Source organism: Podarcis tiliguerta (genome assembly GCF_965153285.1).
Source record: "Podarcis tiliguerta genome assembly, chromosome: 13".
In the NCBI taxonomy this organism is placed as follows: Eukaryota; Metazoa; Chordata; class Lepidosauria; order Squamata; family Lacertidae; genus Podarcis; species Podarcis tiliguerta.
In genome coordinates, this window is record NC_139546.1 from 39,334,893 (window position 1) to 39,348,761 (window position 13,869).

The 13,869-nt window shown below is 46.4% G+C and overlaps 3 protein-coding genes across 7 annotated transcripts in view; 2 read left to right on the top strand and 1 right to left on the bottom strand.

Moving 5' to 3' along the window:
- LOC310662806 (cardiotrophin-2-like) lies at nt 1-9,192 on the bottom strand (the record flags this gene model as incomplete). Of its 2 annotated transcripts, none has more annotated exons than XM_083409948.1 (3): nt 1-1,683; nt 2,442-2,572; nt 9,003-9,192. In XM_083409948.1, the coding sequence occupies 3 exons, from the start codon at nt 9,190-9,192 to the stop codon at nt 1,222-1,224; spliced, it is 783 nt and encodes a 260-aa protein (XP_083266074.1). In that variant the 3' UTR covers nt 1-1,221. The 2 variants fall into 2 exon arrangements, with proteins under 2 accessions (XP_083266074.1, XP_083266073.1); XM_083409947.1 differs by having other exon boundaries at nt 2,391-2,572.
- Nucleotides 1-13,869, top strand: part of LOC310662829 (pyrin domain-containing protein 1-like) — a 742,864-nt gene that overhangs the window by 488,371 nt on the left and 240,624 nt on the right. The gene's annotated exons all lie outside the window — the stretch shown is intronic.
- The window catches only part of BCL7C (BAF chromatin remodeling complex subunit BCL7C), a 22,959-nt gene continuing 18,226 nt past the window's right edge, over nt 9,137-13,869 (top strand). For 2 of the 4 annotated variants that reach the window (XM_083409950.1, XM_083409951.1), the window contains exons 1-2: nt 9,137-9,636; nt 10,904-11,034. The gene's annotated coding sequence lies outside the window, so the exon portion shown is untranslated. Of the gene's footprint in view, nt 9,637-10,903; nt 11,035-13,869 lie in introns of those variants that run through there. The other 2 variants (XM_083409949.1, XM_083409952.1) reach the window with 1 other exon arrangement.

Below are 13,869 nucleotides of genomic sequence, written 5' to 3' on the forward strand. Positions count from 1 at the left end.
TTCCTACTAAAAATAGTTTAATTTAACAATATTCACATAATTAGGCTGCAGCTATATAAATATATCCACATATATAATTAATATAAAAATAACACATACAGTAGAAACTAAAGTCTCTAGGACAGGAACAAAAGCCCTGAAGAGAACAGCTTTCTCAAAACACATTCTTTGCACATTCTTCCTCCCCATAACTGGAGAAATGGGTGGGGTCAGAAGGGCTATTAAGGGTTAACAAGATACCATGAAATAGGTAATGGTTTCTCCCTCAAGATAATTCTTTGAGAGAACTAACTCGGCACTGAGGAACCAATGGGGAAAAAAATAATCATTATTACATTTACAGCCTCCAAGGAGCTCAAGGTGGCCTACAGGGCTCTGCCCCTCCTCATTTCACCCTCACAATTACCCTGTAAGGTAGGTTAGGGCCTGAGTAAGGGATTTGAACTACACACAGCCTCTCTCAATGTGTCTCACCGCCCAGTAGAAAGGTGTTCAGATTGAAAGGGAATAATGCCACAAAAAGCCTTACTCATAAAGACTCCATCTCCACCTTTCCCCACCTCCACTCTGCACCTTTAACAACTGTGATGGGAGTAACTGCGGTAGGTTCATGCTTCTCCCATTAGCCATCTACAGGGCCTACAGGCTTTCTTTACCTGTTGAATTTCTAAATGCGCCACACAGAGGATAAGAAAAGGCACATAGGCTATACTGGCTTTCCACTGCCTTTGAGCATCATGTTTCTTAGTGTTCGGTGTTACAGGGAGGGGAAAACATTGGAACCAGATACCCTGCTCCCCTCAAGAACCTCTTCCAAATTGAGAGGCCAAAGTAGCTCTCACAAAATGGTTGCTGTGGGGTGGAAGCTCCATCTCTCTCGTCTCACAATGAACGAAGGCATTCAGGCCCTGCCAAAAGGCAGGAGAGCCAATGTTGCTCCTCTGCAAATGTTTTCTCATTTCATTTTCTGGATTATTATTTTTTTAAGACAAGAAGGACGAGAATGAGAATATGAAGGAGATAGGCAAGATGGAGGCAGTTCAGTGTTGCTTTGCTGGGGCAGCTACATGAGAAAAGCCTACCTCACAAGGGAAGGGCGTTTCATTCCTTCAGCCTTCCCGTGGGCAGAGAGAAAAAGTTTACTACTCTCCTAACTTCCCCTCACCAACACAAAAACAGAAGCCAACTGGGATGGTACATACGACACCACATAACTTCCCCTCAGAGCGAGGGGACAGGGTATCTGTCAGCCAGGAGGGACAGGTCCTTTACGCAACGGAGGACCCAATCCCGGTAGAGATGGCAAACGCGGTAGCCGGAAAATTTCATGAAAAAGGAGCTGCCAAGTCCCGGCGGCTCAGCCGGCGTCGCCGGAGCAGGTACAAGGCCCATGGAGGCCATGATGGATGCAAGGTGGCTTGACAGACCAAGGCACTGCAGGCGCGACAACGTGAGCTGGTGGTGCAGGTCACCAGCATCGGAGTTCATCGCCTCCTGTTGGCTTTTGACGGCAGACAGGAACACTGGCAAATTGGAGAAGGCCGTGACGTTCTGCTGCAGGCGTTCGGCGTCGCTAAGGTCCAGCCAGGCGCTGGGGGGAAGGGATGGCGACGGCAGGCCTGGGAAGGGCTCGACGGGAGGGTTGAAACCGGCATTTGTGAAGGGTTCGTCCTGAATAGACATCTGAGAAATGAAGAGACACACAAGACGGTCAGAGCTCTTAAGCCTTGACGTTCGGGTTGCTGGATTCTGTACCCCACCCTTTCTCCAAGGTACCGGCAGATGAGACAATCGCATTTTGTCTTCACAAACACCCTTTTGTAACGTTGTTTGGCTGAGATATTCCGAGGCTAGGCCAAGGTCACTCGCTGAGCTACAGGGAAACCAGGAGATGATCTAAGGAGGTGGGGATGGGGGAAGAGGAGACAATTCAAAAGCAACATGCCTCTGATCACGGGCCAAGTTACTGCAGCTTGGCTGTCCGCACCTGCGTCAGCCCCCGTCCTGTGCTCAGAGTTAAGGCAAACCAGTATCATTTTACACACAAGGCATTGCACCCAAAGCTAGTCAGATCGGAAGAGAGCCAGTGCGGTCTCATGTTTAGAGCGTCAGACTAGGACCTGGGAGATCAGGTTTCAAATCCGCGCTGGGATTCAGGAAAAAGGCTGGCTGTCTTTCCATGCATAGCTGGCTTTATTGTAGCCACATTTTTGCACCAAGGGATCTCAAAGTGACTTACACAAGCTCATGGGGTGACCTGGGGCCAGCTAACCTACCTCTCACAGGGTTGGTGAAAAAGGTGAGATATAAAAGCAATCAATCAATATTGAAGTAAAAGGACATGGCTGTCTTCGGCTCATTAATTTCAGTGCTTAGCTGAACACACACACCTTCCTGGCCTCCAAGAACATGTTCATTGCTCTCAGGTTCTGAGGACTCACATAGTCTGCTAGCAGCTGTTTTGCTCCATCCTGCATGTTGATGGCCAGGTTGTATGCATTTTTGATCCCGAGTGCGATTTCTTGCTGGGAGTGAGATGGAGGCGATGACGAAAGGTGGCTTGGCAAGTCCACTGCAGAAGAAGCAAGCAGAAAGTTAAGATGCTGCGCTGGGCAAGCTCACAGTCCACAGTAAACCTCAAGGGGGGCCTCTGCAGATGCTTGTGAAGGGAGAGGGCTGGAAAAGACAAAAGAGGCAGACTGGTTTCCCCCAGAGTGTAACCCCCAACAGACATGCAACGAGCAGTGTGCACCCAAGGGACCTTTGGGGTTTTCTAGGAAGTAGCAATGACACCTCTCACACATTATTTATTACCTGTACATATACACATCCCAATTTTCCTCCAGAGCCGCCCCACCCCCCTTTATGCTACCTGTGAGGTAGGTTAGGCTAACAGACAGCAACTGGCCCAAAGTCACCCAGCGAGCTTCATGTCTGAGGGGGGACCTCCAGGTCTTGGAGTCCAACACTCTAAACAATGGCTCCCTATTCTATACTAACGTGTTAAATCACTTTGGGAGAGGGCAGATAGGGCAGTGTGTGTGTGTGTGTGTTCAGAATCAAAATTCCACACGACTGGAAATGCCTGAAGTTGGCTGGGATCCAAAAAACTACAACTCCCCATATTGGAACTCTGCCCACCCCACCCCCCCACCGCCGGCCCAGCAGGATAACTCAATTGGTGGGGAAGGCAGGAGTCGAATGAGACTGAAAACAGTCTTAAATATAATATTTATGGGCCACCTTGGTTAGGAAGCGCTCAAGGCAGCTTTCAAAACCACAGAACAAAACCCAACAAAATAATAAATATATGGCTTTTATGTTCGCCTCCAAAAGATCAGAAAGAGAATGTTTTTAAAAACTTGAGTAAGCCAAGCATATTTATATGTGCAAAAAAGTGCAAAGCAAAACTTCTAGAACATGCACATGTCAGATATGAAGAAGAAGAAGCGTCTGTGTTTAATTGCAATATCCCCCTTTTAAAACATTGCTATTGATTTGTGGGGGGCCAGGTTCCCCCATAATTCCTGGATTTCGTAAAAGTAAGAATTAATCAAGGTGATTAAACTTTGCCAAACACAGAAACCCCTGGATTTAGTTATGCAGAGCCAGCTGGATGGGCCATTAGCAGGAGACAAAAGCCAGTTATGACCCATCAAGGAAACCCATCAAGGAGGGTAAGGTTGCAGGCAAAGGAGAGTGGGGCCCCTTCTTGCTGGGTGCTTGTGGGCAGAGGCAATAGCCAGGTTTAGGGTTTCCACTTTGAATGATGGAGTGGGTTGGCAGCAAGAAGAAGGAGGGGCTGGGAATGACAGGCTGGAACTAAGAGGCACAGAGGACAGACTTTTTGCTGTCCTTTGACTCCAATGCTGCCGTTAAGGGGGAGGCCAGACCCCCACAGGATGTGAATGCTCTTTAATGCCTCCATGTAGGGACAGGTTGAATATATGTGTAATAAATCCATATATCATAAAGACTTCACAGTCTCTGCCATGCCTAATTTCTGAAAGAAACATGAGCAAGCGTCTGGAACCCTGGGAATCTCACACTGCTGGGAAATGGGGTGGGGTGGGTGGCGATCACTCATAGCCGAGTAAGATTGTCTTCCATGAACATGGTTTTAACAGTGAGTCCGTAAGTGACTGTGGAGGCCAGTTCTGGATCCACATGTAACAATATACTGAAGAGTGAAGAGCTTTCACATTAAACTGCATTTCACTTAGGCACACCAGCAGTCTTCACAGCTGATGGTATGAATGGACCTGCAGTTTTGTATTTTGGAGTCTGTACCTAAGGGCGAAAGCTTTTAGCTGACCTACTTTGCAAGGGTACTTTAAGGACAGGTGATATGCAAAGGGATTTTTAAGTACTGTACACACACACACACACACACACACACACACAAATATAAATACACAAAGAAGAGACTGAAACAAAAATAGCACTCCCATATCAGATTTCTGACCCAGGTTACCAGAGGCAAAGTCCTCATCACTTTCCCCTGAGTGGGAAAACCACATCATCTGTATCGACTTATCTACACACATCACAGACAGCTCAAGGGCTTCCTGCCTGTCCTTATCAGGCACACTCCACCCTTCTCACTGAGACAATTTGTATGCACAGATTATTAACAGCACATCAGAAGCATTCTAACCCTTCTAAGAATTTCCTCAATTAAACGAGATTTTCTTCAACCAAGCAATTTGGTCTCCCCACCCTCTCATGCAGCAATCACAGACGTCTTGGGTAAGGGCGGAGTAGCTCAGTGGGTAGAGCATCTGCTTTGCATGCAGAAGGTCAAAGGTTCAATCCTGGTATCTCCAGGTAGGGTTTGCAAAAGCTGAAACCTGGGGGAAGGACAGGTGCCAGTCAGAGTAGATGAAGGAAGCAGTGTCCTGTGTTTCTATCTTGCAAGAAGCTGAGAGGTGGGGAGGACAACCCAGGAGTTATGTGTGTGAACATCAGGGAACTCCACAGAGGGGCTCCCTGGAAATAGAGGAGAGTGTGACCAATTTCTAGAAGACATTTCACAATCCACAGGAGGGCAATAGCTTTTATTTCTTTTATTTCTTTTAGTTTTAAAATGCATTTTAATTCCTGGCATTGTGGGGCTGGTCCCAAAAGAGTGTGCAAGCTTTAGAGATCCCCAGAGCTCTTCATCAGGCTAGGTGCTAAGCCATGTGGGGGCAGAGAAGGAGAGAGAAGCTGACTTGGCATCAAAGCCATAAAGTCTGAGCGTAGGAAGAGGCAGCAGACTTAATTAGTTATGAGGCTCTTTCTGGGTGCTAGTTTCAGGTTACACACAGGGATGAAGAAATGGTAGGATGGGCGATTCCCCCAGTTTTGAAAAGGGGAAAAAATGTATCGAGCGATTATTACCCAGGTCTACCTGCTGCCTTAAGCAAAGCAGCAGCTTCCCAGGGTCTTGGGTTTCCAAGTTAGAAAAAGGAAACTAAGATGTCTAAAAGGCTGAAGCATTTTCTCTATGAGGGCAGGATGGAGAGTTTGGGGGCCTGGGGCTCATGTGGTGTAGTGGTTAGAGCTTTGGACTACGACCTGGCAGACCAGGGTTCCAATCCCCATTCTGGGTGAAACCGGCAGGATGAGAACTATGTATGTCCCTTTGAACTCCTAGGAGGATTCAAGAAACAGATGAAATGATAAAATAAAATTGCTTGGGTGAGGAGAGTTGCAGAGGCTTAAGCTTTTTAAATAAGCCTCTACTATGTCTCTGTTTATGGGACGCGGGTGGCGCTGTGGGTTAAAGCCTCAGCACCTAGGGCTTGCCGATCGAAAGGTCGGCGGTTCGAATCCCCGCGGCGGGGTGCGCTCCCGTTGTTCGGTCCCAGCGCCTGCCAACCTAGCAGTTCGAAAGCACCCCTGGGTGCAAGTAGATAAATAGGGACCGCTTACTAGCGGGAAGGTAAACGGCGTTTCCGTGTGCGGCTCTGGCTCTCCAGAGCAGCGATGTCACGCTGGCCACGTGACCCGGAAGTGTCTTCGGACAGCGCTGGCCCCCGGCCTCTTTGAGTGAGATGGGCGCACAACCCTAGAGTCTGTCAAGACTGGCCCGTACGGGCAGGGGTACCTTTACCTTTTTTAAGCTTTTTAAATAAGCCTCTGCAATGTCTCTCTTTCTCCTGTGAACTAAATAGAACCTCTTGTGTTCAGGGATAATAATAATCAGATGCTAGGATTGTACAAAAGAACAGGGAGGGCAAATTCTTTCCTGCTGTGGTTGAGGGCTTCCTGGGGATATTTGGTTGGCTGCTATTGCTAAATAGAATACTAGACAATACAGTGGTACCTCAGATTAAGTATTAACCGTAATGCGTTCCGGAGGTCCGTTCTTAACCTGAAACTGTTTTTAACCTGAAGCACCACTTTAGCTAATGGGGCCTCCTGCTGCTGCTGGAGCACAATTTATGTTCTCATCCTGAAGCAAAGTTCTTAACCCGTGGTACTATTTCTGGGTTAGCAGAGTCTGTAACCTGATGCGTATGTAACCCGAGGTACCACTGTATGGCATTGGGGGCTGTGCACATACCTAACATTTAAAGCACATTATTTGCACCAAAGAGTCCTGGGAACTGTAGTCCACCCTTGCAGAGCTACCATTCCCAGCACCCTTCACAAACTACCATTCTAGGGAATCTTTTGTCAGGTGTTTGACATATAGCATGGCCTGTATGCAGTCTTGGAAGTCAAGAGAGATCTTTGCCATCCACAGCTGTGATGCTTCAAGGGGGGAATGCCAAGAATAGCACCCAGCCATCTTAAGTGCAAAGCACACACTGGCACTCCATGGCCAGGCATAGAAGTCCCCCAAGATGAAGAGAAATTTCCTTCTGAGTGAATGTTTAACTTTGGCCTCAGGTACTGCAGCGGGAGATATGTGCAAAGATTTATCTCTCATTCATTGCTCTCCAGGAAGGCAGGGAAGGAGAAAAGGAAATTGCTCAGGTTTTACAATTCTGGCTTGGACAGGAAAGATTAGAAAGGGAAAGTGGAGAGTGGAATCAGCTTAACCCTTTACCACCTGGTATGGAAAGAGGTGAGCAAATGGGTTGCCCGTCCCAACCACCCAGCAGCCTGCCCTCCGCAACCAACTTTTGACAGTTGACATAAGAGACACATCTGAAGTACAGTATTACTTAACTATGTTTTATGAGCTTCTTCCCCATAATGAACACCCAAGAACATGTCTGCACAACTTGGGAGATTTGGTCAACTGACTGCAGCTGCTCAGCCGTCAGCCCAGTGGCGTAGCGTGGGTTGTCAGCACCCGGGGCAAGGCAAGTAATTTGCACCCCCTAACTCGTGGATTTGCGCCCCCTAACCCTAACCCCAGATGTTGCGCCCGGCCCCCCCTGCACCCCCCACACTACGCCACTGCGTCAGCCTAAACCTGGCAGGGGGAGCCTTTAAAATAGTGTTCAAGTTAACACCACCCTTTTTGTGGTGTAACTTACCGCCAGGTTGCTAGTCCACATGGAACCATGTCAGGATCCTGCCTAAGTCCCCACTCTCTAGTCCCATCCCATAACCTCTCCCTTCCCCTTTTCAGGGCTTATGTTGTTGGGCTCAGCTGGCTGGGTCCTGCTCCACTGAGTTGAGTGGGGTTAGGGTCTCTGGCTGGTGTAAGCCCTGGAAAGGGGTTTTTTTCCAGGGGTGTGGCACAGGCAGGACCCAAAAAGAGGACTTAGGCCAGATCCTAAACCCAGCCAGCTCAGGATTTTGACTTGTGAACCTGGCGTAAGCCAGCAAAAACACCATTTAAAGATTTGTGCTCCTTCTGCCGGCTAAGCCAGCAGTAGCCCCATTCCAGAACAGAGTTTAGATTTGGCGTCCTTTACCCTGAGTTAATTTTCCATCAGCTTCTTCTGTAGAGCATACTGCTAATGGGAAAATCTGAATCAAAGACTTGTCTTATTCATGGCATCCAGATGCTCTAGACTCATTCATGCAGATGCCAAGATGTTTGAACTTGTGTACACTGCGCAAGTTCAAACAAAAGTTGGCCCTGATGATTCTCCCCGATAAAAACTTCCTTTCTCTTACCAGCCTGGGTCAGCTGAAGCCAAGGCAGAACTACCATTCGATTATTCATTTTATTACACAAAAAGTCACGGAATTCTTAACTACATTAGATTAACTGCTTTTCAGGCAGGTTTCTTCCGCATTTAAAACCTGTGAGACAGGTAGTAGTTCATTTTCTCTCTCAAATGGGCTCACGGGAGAGATTTACCAGTTCAATCCCTGCCCGTTAAACAGCTGTTAAAAGGCACAGAAGACCTGCCTTTGAAAACAAGGGAAAAGCCTGCTTCACAAGAGGATAGCTGAAGTTAGGTTGTAATAATAATAAAGCTCCAGGCAATTAAATAATAATAATCAGGAGGGGGCAGTCAATTTTTCCTACCCACTCCTGCTCCTAGGAGCTCCTGCAGAATTGCTTCCCTCATCCCAACTGGGGATTCCCCATTTCCTTTTCGCCAGTGGTTTTTTCCCCTGGGGGTACGCAGGGGTACGCATAACCTGAAACATTTTGCGAATCTTTGTACTTTTGTCCATTTACTGTATTTATTTCCCCGACTTGAAATGGTGGTTTTTTCCTTGAGTCAAAATGAGAATACCCCTAAGCATTTTTTTAATAAAAAGAAGAGCTCCTTTTTTTTAACCAACTTATCTGGGCATATAAATAAACAACACCAGCCTGATCGGCAGATAAAAGCTTAAAAAAGAATATGGCAATGATCCTTCCATAACGTCTCCAAACGAAGCTGCCTTTAAGTGGGGGTAGCTATCCGCATCTCTTCCCCCATCGCTGCCTGCGAACTCTGACTTCTATTTGCAAACTTTGCAAACTTCCAGAGCAAGAACTCGATCGAGCCATTCTCCTTTTTGCTGGGGGTGGGAGAAGGGATTTACAGGACTTGCGGCAAGATTTACCTCTACAACCCCCCCCCCCTTTCCCAAGTTTCCTGGCAATTTCCCCCTACCTGAAAGCACCTCCATTCTTGCAGCAGTGCCTTTGGAGCCTCGGATCACCTCCACTTGTTGCACCTTCGTCGCGGCGCGCTTCTTATAGGACTCGGGTTTCCTCCCCCCCCCCCCCGCGCGCGCCGCCTTCCTCGTCCTATCCCGGGATCGCAGGCGACTCGCGGATTCCAGGAGGCTGAGATCACACATGCCTCCGTTCCCGGAACAAGGAATCTAATCTCCTCTCCCTTTTCTCCCCCCCCCCCTCCACGAAACTTGGCACTTGTCCGCTGGTCCGCGGGGGTAACTGGGCGCGGGCAGATCAAGGGGCAGGCTAGAGGGCACGGCCCGCGGGCCGCATGCCTCTCTCCGCCCCCTTCTCCTGGGGGTACCGATGAATGGCCGTCCACTTGCCCCCGGGCCAAAAGTCAGCTCGTTAGACTTAAAGGGGCCGCGGTTACATTTTTTGGCCGCGGTTACATTTTTTGATTTTTGGGCTAGGGTGGGAAGATCAGAGAGAGGAAGCTGCAGACCCTATGATTTCATTCAACTCCATCCAAATATTTCTGTCTTCAAGGATTTTCCAGAGCCAATCCAAACATGAAAAGCAGCCAAGTTAAAAATCCGGTGCATTAAATGATTACAAAACAGCAGGTCAGTAAAGCGAGAGAGAAAAAGACAGCGACATAGGAAAAGATGAATTATGAAGAGTTCGGAGGAACTGAAAGCATGGGTTCGTTTTATTTAGGAAAGAACCATACAGGGGTGGAATTCAGCCCCCCCCCAACCCCAGGGATTTTAAAGTGTGGGCCCAGTTTACATAGTTATTATAATATTGGGGTCTCAGAATTAAGTGTTATTTTTTAAAAAAACACACCTTGTTTTAAATTAACAGAAAACAATTTTGGGACCTATGCAATTTCTTCTTCTGAGCCATCCCATCCCCGAGTATCCAGAGTGCTTCTTCTGACACCGGTCGAAGCTGATCCAATAATAAAAATAGATTTATTTTAAATTTTTATTTTTTGGAAAACATAACAGAAAAATAAACTCAAATGTGGCTGGAACCTTTAGCGGTTTCAATGAATTGTCTTAAGCTGTGCCGCCTGAGCCTATTTACTTAAAAGGGAGACCCACTATGTTCCAGGGAACTGACTTCCAAGTACAGCTGAAATGGACAGCTTTTGATCACTGCATATTTTGTCCTTCAGCATCTCCAAAGAGCATCTGGATATGGTACTGTAATTGCTTGATCTATGAATTAGTTAAAATGTAAATGATTAGTTAAATCATTATTCATTATCAAAACTGGTTTGGGAGTATTATGCATTGGAAGGACTAAAAAATGTACTTAGGCCAAACCTCTACACGCTTCACTCACCAGGTCCCGAAAGGTCAGTCCTGCCCAATTAAGAAGAATGCTGTGTAATTTAAGTAAGAAAGCTCAGACACACTGTTACAGCCCGGTTTGGCGCTAGTGGTGGAACTGGATAGCAAACTTTCAACAACAGCCTTGCTGTGCGTGCCAAAGCTGATCAGGACAGAGACTGTACAGCAGGGGATTTTTTATTTGCCAAAAAAGGTGTGTGTGTGTGTGCAAGAATACCAGGATAAACAACCAAACCAGAAAAGAAAAGAAAAGCAAGTTCAACGTTTTACAGTGGTACCTTGGTTCTCAAATGCCTTGGTTTTCAAACGCTTTGGTTCTCAAACTCCGAAAACCCGGAAGCAAGTGTTCCAGTTTTTGAACATTTTTTGGAAGCCGAACATCCTATGTGGCTGTTGGCTATCGTTTCCGAGGCATCTGTACCAGTTAGAAGCTGTACCTTGGTTTTTGAACATTTTGGAAGTCAAATGGACTTCCGGAACAGATTAAGTTTGGCGCTATTGTTTTTGATGTTTAATTTGTGTTTGTTTTTAGGCATCTTTGATTAATTTGTTTTTGGGACTGTCTGGAACCCAGTTCAGCTACTGATTGATTGATTGATTGATTGTGTGATAGTGGAAATGGATAAAAGCCACCCATCCAAGCAATGACTATCATCAGTGCAGGTAAGAATTATTTTTTTTATGTAATTTTTATCATCTACAATACTGTCTTATTTATTTTATAGTACAGTACATTGATTATTGCTTTCATTTTATGGATCAATGGTCTCGTTAGATAGTAAAATTCATGTTCAATTGCTGTTTTAGGGTTTTTTTAAAAAGTATGGAACGGATTAATTAGTTTTACATTACTTTCTATGGGAAAGCGTGCATTGGTTTCAGAACACTTTGGTTTTGGAACGGACTTCCAGAATAGATTAAGTTTGAGAACCAAGGTACCACTGTATTTGCCAATCAAATGTTACCGCAAAGGATGTTTTCCCCCTTGTGAAGAGAAACCCTGGAAACGGGGAATAGAAGTTGGGCTGAAAAAAATATCCTATCTACCCTCGAGTCAGGACTGTCCCTGGACAATAGGGACACTTGGAGAGTCTGTAATTAAGGGGATGGGCAACTCCTCTTTGACGAAAGGTTAAAACATTTGGGACTTATTAGGTTAGAGGAAAGGTTGAGGTGTAAACAATTAGGCATTGTGGTGAGAAAGTGGATCATAGCCCACTGACAATGTTCTGTTTCCAATGTCCTGTGTGCCTACTGTAAGAAGAGGGTGCCATTGGCCTGGTCTTAAATGCTCTTAAATGGCTGATCCACACCATTCTAATAAGTTTTTATATCTATTCCATACCTCATAAATTGATTTTCTTATTGTGTGCTTCAGGAACCCTCTATGAACTTTGACTTTGTCATACCATAAATATGTGTGCCATCCATATTTATTATCATGTCCTTCTAAATCTAGTAAGTCTGTATTCTCCAACAATATCCAATCCCTCAGCCAGCAAAGGCAGGACGCCTCATAATATAATTTCAAGTCTGGTAGGGAGAATCCACCTCTTTCTTTTACAACTGTGAGAAGTTTATATTTACCGGTAATTATTGGTTGTCCCCCGCCAGATAAATCTTGATAATGCTTTTTGCCAATCCTTAAAGTGTCCCACCCCACTGATCACTGGGTTTGTTTGAAATAAAAACAACATCTTAGGTGGCATATACATCTTTACAGCAGATAGTCTTCCCCAAAATGATCATTTCATCCTTCACCTCATGGCTGATCCACTCTGGCCCTGCACATTAGTTTCCCTGAGGCACCTAGGCTGACCACTGTCGGGGAGAAAATGCCAGGCCAGCAGGATTCCTTGGCGTATCACGGCATGATCATTCTTGCATGGTTTCATCAAAACTGTCAGTTGTTTGAGCGAGAGCTCTGTGTCACCAGGAAGTTTGCACCCATACTGACACTCACATACACACTACGATAAAAGTTTATAAACCTAGACACGTACATCAAGGTAGTTAATGATAATGCACACAGTCATAAAATAGTAAAAGATTATAAAATTAAAATCAATACGGAGTTTACTTTTACGGGAAGTCAGGTCGATGGCGGGGGGAAAAACCCAAAAGCCTAGATGGCTTATCGTAAAATAATACCGGAAGATCTGTTTAGAAAGGAATGTTTTCTTTTTTTCCTTTTTCTTTTAAGCCGATTCTCACAGTCACCATTCTGAAAATCTCATGTTGGGGTGTTGGACACATAGACACAGTTACCACACATATGATGTAAGGAATGAAGTACGATGCCATCCAGACCCTACGACCCACATCCTTTCAGGGGGCAGGATAAGGAGCAAGAATGGATAGGTGCAGGTTTTTGCAGGAACCCTGGCCATTAAGTCCAGTCGTGGCCGGCTCTGGGGTTGCGGCGCTCATCTCGCTTTATTGGCCGAGGGAGCCGGCGTACAGCTTCCGGGTCATGTGGCCAGCATGACTAAACTGCTTCTGGGGAACCAGAGCAGCGCACGGAAACGCTGTTCACCTTCCCGCCGGAGCGGTACCTATTTATCTACTTGCACTTTGATGTGCTTTCGAACTGCTAGGTGGGCAGGAGCAGGGACTGAGAAACGGGAGCTCACCCCGTCACAGGGATTCGAACCGCCGACCTTCTGATCGGCAAGTCCTAGGCTCTGTGGTTTAACCCACAGCGCCACCCGCATCCCCTTTTGCAGGAACAAATGAACATAATTTGTTTAAGATGCATATGTGGTGTTGGCAAATGTAAGCTTTTGGGTTACACAGAACACTTCACCACAAAGATTTCTCTTTTCAAATGGAGTGTGCTATACATGCTTAAGGAGTTGACTATTCTGTCCTTGTTCAACAGGTGCAGAGTGACTTTAGCCTTGTGCTTGCTAGTCTTTCTTGTTTGTCTCGCTAGAACCCCCCCACCCCCCCACCCACCAACAAACCTTGGGATCTATAGTTTCTTAAGGGTGCTGAGAGTTGGAAAGAAGCGTGAGGTTCCTCTAGTCCAACCCCCTGCAATGCAGGAATCTTTTGTCCATTGCGGGGCTCGAACCCACAACCATGAGATTAAGAATCTCATGCTGTGCCAACTGAGCTACTCAGAGCTATTTGGTAGGAGACCCTTCTTCACAGAACTTCAGTTTCCAGCAATTCCCTGAACAAACTACAGTTCTCAGGAAATTTGTTACTATTTGAAAATTGACGGGGCAATTTCCCCAGCATAATGTTATAGATCACGGTAAGCTTTTCCACTCTGAGGGCCTCAATCCCCTCTGGGAAAACCTCCTGAGGGCCACATCCACAGCACTGGATGCAAGTGTTCCCTTTGTATGGGCAGGCCAGTTTCTACACACACACACCCCTTTCTGCCCAGGTGAGCAGGAGGCATCATCATCTGAATGCAAGGACACATCCCAGCTAGGCAAAAACACACGGGATTCGAATCCAGGCCACAGAAGAGGATGTGGCCTCGGG